The following is a 7,500-nucleotide window of genomic DNA, read 5'->3' on the forward strand; positions in this document are numbered from 1 at the left end:
CTTTAATCATTATATAATCTTAATTTAATTATTTTGTAATTTAAAGGCAATTAAGATTAAAAAGATGGGTTTTTAGTCTTGACTTGAACATATGTGCTGAGGTTGCATCCCTAATGTAAACTGGCAGTGAGACACAATCTGGAGCATCAAATGAGAATGCAGCCTCACCAAATCTCTTCTTTTGTACATGTGGTACACAGAGAAAACCAGCGTCAGAAGACCTGAGAGCTCTATTGGGCTGATATGCTAGCAGAAGACCTGAGAGCTCTATTGGGCTGATATGCTAGCAGAAGACCTGAGAGCTCTATTGGGCTGATATGCTAGCAGAAGACCTGAGAGCTCTATTGGGCTGATATGCTAGCAAAAAGTATTTCAAATATTCTGGTATATATGGGATATGACCCCTGATGTGGCTGTTAGCTGTGGCTGTACTGTAGATGTAGATGTGGATGTTAGCGGTAGCTGTCCTGTAGCGTACACGGTAAACAAGCTGCAGTGATGTTCTGGCTCTCAGACAGACAGGGGCGGGGGTTTGATTGACAGGTTGGCTACGGGCCTGTCTGATCATCTATTCATGGATGCAGGGCATATTTTAGGGGCTGGCAGCAACACTGTCAGAAATGTCAGAAAGAGAAAGAGAAATAGAGGGGGAGAGAGAGAGAGAGAGGGAGCGAGAGAGGGAGAGAGAGAGAGGGAGAAAAAGAGAGGGAGAGAGAGAGAGGGGGAGAGAGAGAGAGAGGGAGAGAGAGAGCGGGAGAGAGAGAGGGAGAGAGAGAGAGAGAGAGAGAGAGGGGGAGAGAGAGAGGGAGAGAGAGGGGGAGAGAGAGAAAGAGGGAGAGAGAGAGAGGGAGAGAGAAATAGAGGGGGAGAGAGAGAGGGAGAGAGAAATAGAGGGGGAGTGAGAGAGGGAGAGAGAGAGGGAGAGAGAAATAGAGGGGGAGAGAGAGAGAGAGAGGGAGAGAGAGAGAAAGAGAGAGAGAGAGACAGAGAGACAGGGAGAGAGAGAGAGAGGGAGAGAGAGAAAGAGGGAGAGAGAAAGAGAAAGAGAGAGAGAGAGTGAGAGAGAGAGAAAGAGAGAGAGAGAGAGAGATCTTCAAAGGACTGTGTAACCAATAGTGTTTCTGTGTAACTTCATTAGAGACTCTTTGTAGCTTCATTGGACATCTGTCACGTTTACTTCATAAGGCAATAACAGTAAATGGGGAAACAGAAAATTCAGATTCCAACAGTTCAGATATTTGTCTTGGCACATCTACTTACATCAGAGAATAATGTGACACGTTCTAGTGTGTTTGGTCCGCATGTCGGCCAAACCAATCAAAATGTTTCTGAATGTTATTTCTAAACAGGCACCAAACAGGCCTGTTCGTCGATGTCACTCACTTAAGACAGAAATGTACTTATCGTACAAGTCGTTTCGTGGTAAAAAAAAAAGCGTCTGTGAAATGACTTTGTTGAGGTTGTTCAATGTGATATGAAAGTCAAACGGCTTGTTACTACGGTTACGTCGCACTCGTATTGAATCTGAACTCTCCGTAATGTTGTTTACACTAAGAATGATTCTGCTGCTATCACCTATTCTGTTATTGACGCTCTCATGCTAGTGTATAGACAGCTACTGTTGATTGTTGTCTATGTCCTGCTTAGAGAGAAAGAGAGAGGGAGAGAGAGAGAGAGACAGAGACAGAGAGAGAGAGAGACAGAGAGAGAGAGCGAGACAGAGAGAGAGAGAAAGGATGAGAGAGAGAGAGACAGAGAGAGAGAGAGAGACAGAGAGAGAGAGAGAGGGAGAGAGAGAGACAGAGAGAGAGAGAAAGGATGAGAGAGAGAGAGACAGAGAGAGAGACAGAGAGAGAGGATGAGAGAGAGAGACAGAGAGAGAGAGAAAGAGAGACAGAGAGAGAGAGAGAGAGAGAGAGAGAGAGAGAGACAGAGACTCACGGTGGGGGGGGTCCAGACAGAAGAGGAAAAGGGGGATGACGGCGTGGCCCCTCCCCGTGGCGCTGGCCACCTCCTCCTCTCCGTCCAGGACGCTGAGCCGGACCTGAACACCCAGCCTGGACGTCTGGACCTGGAGGGTGGCGGCGTGGTCCGCTGTCACCTTCACACAGTACCTGAACACACACACACACACACACACACACACAGCTGTCACCTTCACACAGTACCTGGACACACCACGCACACACACACACACATGACATACACACACACACACACACACACACACACACACTGCTGTCACCTTCACACAGTACCTGGAACACACCACGCACACACACACACACACACACACTGCTGTCACCTTCACACAGTACCTGGAACACACCACGCACACACACACACACACACACACACACACACACACACTGCTGTCACCTTCACACAGTACCTGGAACGCACACACACACACACACACACACACACACACACACACACACACTGCTGTCACCTTCACACAGTACCTGGAACGCACCACACACACACACACACACACACACACACACACACACACACACACTGCTGTCACCTTCACACAGTACCTGGAACACACCACACACACACACACACACACACACACATACACACACACACACACACACACACACACACACACACTGCTGTCACCTTCACACAGTACCTGGAACACACCACACACATACACACACACACACACACACACACACACACACACACACACACTGCTGTCACCTTCACACATATCCAGGGTTCCCACACTTTCTGAAACATCAAATTCAAGCACTTTTCAAGGACTTTTAAGACTCAATTCCCTGAAATTCAAGGACCCAACACGCATAGTTTGAGACAGAACTAGAGAGAGAGAGAGAGAGAGAGAGAGAGAGAGAGAGAGAGAGAGAGAGAGAGAGAGAGAGAGAGAGAGAGAGAGAGAGAGAGAGAGAGAGAGGGAATTCAGGCACTTTCAATGACCCATGTGTATTTTCAAAAACGTTTAATTTATTTTTCTTAAATTCACAAACTTTCAAGGATTTCAAGGACCCGTGGGAGCCCTGTATATACAGTATATCTCAAAAGTGAGTACACCCTTTAGATTTTGCAAATATTCTGTTATATCCTTTCAGCGGATAACATTATCCTACTGAAACTTTGAAATAACTTAAAGTAGTCAGTGTGCTGCTTGAATAACAGTATAGATGTATTGTCCTTTGAAAATTACTCAGTACACAGCTGTTAATGTCTAAACAGCTGGCAACAAAAGTGAGTACACCCCATAGTGAACATGTCTAAATTGTGCCCAATGATGTTGTTTTCCCGCCCTGGTGTCATGTGACTCGTTAGTGTTACAAGGATTCAGGTGTAAATGATAAGCAGGGCTTTAAATTTGGTGTTTTGGGCACAATTCTCTCTGAATGCTGGACAACATGGCACCTCATGGCAAGGAACTCTCTGAGCGGCTGAAAAAAAGGATTATTGCGCTTCACAAAGATGGCCTTGGCTATAAGAAGATTGCCAACACCCTGAAAATGGAAAATGGAACACTAGAACAGCCATGGGTGGGGTCATTAACACTAGAACAGCCATGGGTGGGGTCATTTAACCATGTGAGTAAAAACAAATGTTCTATCTTTGCATTCGATCAAATTTCAGGACCCTCCTTTCATGACTTGTCCTAGATATGTGCGTTCTACCACCCAGTATCCTTACATTTTCTAAATCACATCAGGATAAGCTAGTATGAAGATATTTTGCAGTTTTTCTGTGTAGGAAGCAGGATAATTTACAAGCGGCCAACTAGTGGTCGTTGTGTGTAAGTAGCAGCTTCCCATTGTAAAGACTTTGGTCATGTGACCCCCGAGGTGGCTCTTATAGTAGGTAACATAGACACGGCTGTTCTAGTGTTAAACTGTCACTTAGATTCAACTGTCACTTTCAAATTTGAAATAAGATGTGACAGTTGGTGACGTGGTGTTCTGGTGTTAAACCACACAGCCAGTCAGGCACCTCGAGGCTGTTCTAGTGTAGGCCAACTAGTGGTCGTTGTGTGTAAGTAGCAGCTTCCCATTGTAAAGACTATAGATAGGCTCTTATAGTAGGTAAACAGGCAGGGCTGTTCTAGTGTAGAGAGTCAGAGGTGTAACATCTTACCTGCAGATCACGTTCTTGTCGTTGGGGATGTAGTAATCTCGGAATTCCTTCACGGTAAAGTTGGTGGGCGGAGCCTCTCGGGCGGGCTCGGGGAGGGGGTCGCGGGAGCCAATCAGACGCATCCTCCATTTGGCCCCGCCCACCAGGGGCGTGTCCGGGGTGACGACCTCGCCCACAAAGGTGTAACCGTGCTGGGGTGGGGCGACACGCAAGGAGGGTCACACACACACACATACACACACACACATACATACAGACACACACACACACACACACACACATACACACACACAGACAAACAGACACATATACACACACAGACAAACACACACACACACACAACCAGGTCTCTCAGTCACACACACACCTGTGTGTACCTGGTTGGGTGTGTGTGTGTGTGTGTGTAGACCTGGTTGTGTGTGTGTGTGTGTACCTGGTTGGGTGTGTATGTGTGAGGTAGCAGGGTGTGTGTGTGTGTGTGTGTGTGTGTGTACCTGGTTAGGTGTGTAGGTATAAGGTAGCAGGGAGTAGGGAGGTGTGTGTACATGGTTAGGTGTGTAGGTATAAGGTAGCAGGGCGTAGGGAGGTGTGTGTACCTGGTTAGGTGTGTAGGTATAAGGTAGCAGGGTGTAGGGAGGTGTGTGTACCTGGTTAGGTGTGTAGGTATAAGGTAGCAGGGCGTAGGGAGGTGTGTGTACCTGGTTAGGTGTGTAGGTATAAGGTAGCAGGGCGTAGGGAGGTGTGTGTACCTGGTTAGGTGTGTAGGTATAAGGTAGCAGGGTGTAGGGAGGTGTGTGTACCTGGTTAGGTGTGTAGGTATAAGGTAGCAGGGCGTAGGGAGGTGTGTGTACCTGGTTAGGTGTGTAGGTATAAGGTAGCAGGGTGTAGGGAGGTGTGTGTACCTGGTTAGGTGTGTAGGTATATGGTAGCAGGGCGTAGGGAGGTGTGTGTACGTGGTTAGGTGTGTAGGTATAAGGTAGCAGGGCGTAGGGAGGTGTGTGTACGTGGTTAGGTGTGTAGGTATAAGGTAGCAGGGCGTAGGGAGGTGTGTGTACGTGGTTAGGTGTGTAGGTATAAGGTAGCAGGGCGTAGGGAGGTGTGTGTACGTGGTTAGGTGTGTAGGTATAAGGTAGCAGGGCGTAGGGAGGTGTGTGTACCTGGTTAGGTGTGTAGGTATAAGGTAGCAGGGCGTAGGGAGGTGTGTGTACCTGGTTAGGTGTGTAGGTATAAGGTAGCAGGGCGTAGGGAGGTGTGTGTACCTGGTTAGGTGTGTAGGTATAAGGTAGCAGGGTGTAGGGAGGTGTGTGTACCTGGTTAGGTGTGTAGGTATAAGGTAGCAGGGCGTAGGGGGTTTGGTCTCCGGTGTCGTTGTTGATGACGCGGAGCCGCCAGCAGGGGGCGGGGCAGAGCACCCTGGGGACCAGCAGCACGGCCTCACGCACCACGAACACCTCCCTACACACACACACACACACACACACACACACACACACACACACACACACACACACACACACACACACACACACACACACACACACACACACACACCCTGTTACGAACACCTCCCTGGACCACAGGCACGTTTGTCTGATCGTTACATCGGATCCCGACATGAGGACCACAGCATTACAACGACATGAGGACCACAGCATTACAACGACATGAGGACCACAGCATTACAACATGACACAATGTCTGTCAGTGTGGGGGGGTCTGGCTGTAGTCAGTGTGGGGGGGTGTGGCTGTAGTCAGTGTGGGGGGGTCTGGCTGTAGTCAGTGTGGGGGGGTGTGGCTGTAGACAGTGTGGGGGGTGTGGCTGTAGTCAGTGTGGGGGGTGTGGCTGTAGACAGTGTGGGGGGGTCTGGCTGTAGTCAGTGTGGGGGGGTCTGGCTGTAGTCGGTGTGGGGGGGTCTGGCTGTAGTCAGTGTGGGGGGGGTCTGGCTGTAGTCGGTGTGGGGGGGTCTGGCTGTAGTCAGTGTGGGGGGGTGGCTGTAGTCAGTGTGGGGGGGTCTGGCTGTAGTCAGTGTGGGGGGGTCTGGCTGTAGACAGTGTGGGGGGGTCTGGCTGTAGTCAGTGTGGGGGGGTCTGGCTGTAGTCAGTGTGGGGGGGTCTGGCTGTAGTCAGTGTGGGGGGTCTGGCTGTAGTCAGTGTGGGGGGGTCTGGATGTAGTCAGTGTGGGGGGGTCTGGCTGTAGTCAGTGTGGGGGGGTCTGGCTGTAGTCAGTGTGGGGGGTCTGGCTGTAGTCAGTGTGGGGGGGTCTGGCTGTAGTCAGTGTGGGGGGTCTGGCTGTAGTCAGTGTGGGGGGTCTGGCTGTAGTCAGTGTGGGGGGGGTCTGGCTGTAGTCAGTGTGGGGGGGGTCTGGCTGTAGTCAGTGTGGGGGGGTCTGGCTGTAGTCGGCGTGGGGGGTGTGGCTGTAGTCAGTGTGGGGGGGTCTGGCTGTAGTCAGTGTGGGGGGGGTCTGGCTGTAGTCAGTGTGGGGGGGTCTGGCTGTAGTCAGTGTGGGGGGGTCTGGCTGTAGTCAGTGTGGGGGGGTCTGGCTGTAGTCAGTGTGGGGGGGTCTGGCTGTAGTCAGTGTGGGGGGGTCTGGCTGTAGTCAGTGTGGGGGGGTCTGGCTGTAGACAGTGTGGGGGGGTCTGGCTGTAGTCAGTGTGGGGGGGTCTGGCTGTAGTCAGTGTGGGGGGGTCTGGCTGTAGTCAGTGTGGGGGGGGTGGCTGTAGTCGGTGTGGGGGGTGTGGCTGTAGTCAGTGTGGGGGGGGTCTGGCTGTAGTCAGTGTGGGGGGGGTGGCTGTAGTCGGTGTGGGGGGTGTGGCTGTAGTCAGTGTGGGGGGGGTCTGGCTGTAGTCAGTGTGGGGGGGGTGGCTGTAGTCGGTGTGGGGGGTGTGGCTGTAGACAGTGTGGGGGGGTCTGGCTGTAGTCAGTGTGGGGGGGTCTGGCTGTAGTCAGTGTGGGGGGGTCTGGCTGTAGTCAGTGTGGGGGGGGTCTGGCTGTAGTCGGTGTGGGGGGGTCTGGCTGTAGTCAGTGTGGGGGGGTGTGGCTGTAGACAGTGTGGGGGGGTCTGGCTGTAGTCAGTGTGGGGGGGTCTGGCTGTAGTCAGTGTGGGGGGGGTCTGGCTGTAGTCAGTGTGGGGGGTCTGGCTGTAGTCAGTGTGGGGGGTCTGGCTGTAGTCAGTGTGGGGGGTCTGGCTGTAGTCAGAGTGGGGGGTCTGACTGTAGTCAGTGTGGGGGGTGTGGCTGTAGTCAGTGTGGGGGGGTCTGGCTGTAGTCAGTGTGGGGGGGGTGGCTGTAGTCAGTGTGGGGGGGTGGCTGTAGTCAGTGTGGGGGGGGTGGCTGTAGTCGGTGTGGGGGGGTCTGGCTGTAGTCAGTGTGGGGGGTG

General features: G+C 51.8%; 1 protein-coding gene across 1 annotated transcript in view; it reads right to left on the minus strand.

Moving 5' to 3' along the window:
- adgb (androglobin) overlaps positions 1-7,500 on the minus strand; it is a gene marked incomplete at both ends in the record, with an annotated part of 120,759 nt that overhangs the window by 50,246 nt on the left and 63,013 nt on the right. Inside the window, 5 exon segments of the mRNA XM_080533482.1 lie at positions 1,942-2,114; positions 4,126-4,316; positions 5,436-5,576; positions 5,929-6,117; positions 7,088-7,379. Of these exon segments, the coding sequence (XP_080389608.1) occupies positions 1,942-2,114; positions 4,126-4,316; positions 5,436-5,576; positions 5,929-6,117; positions 7,088-7,379 (986 nt within the window).

Source organism: Nansenia antarctica (assembly GCF_963989245.1).
Source record: "Nansenia antarctica genome assembly, chromosome: 6".
In the NCBI taxonomy this organism is placed as follows: domain Eukaryota; kingdom Metazoa; phylum Chordata; class Actinopteri; order Argentiniformes; family Microstomatidae; genus Nansenia; species Nansenia antarctica.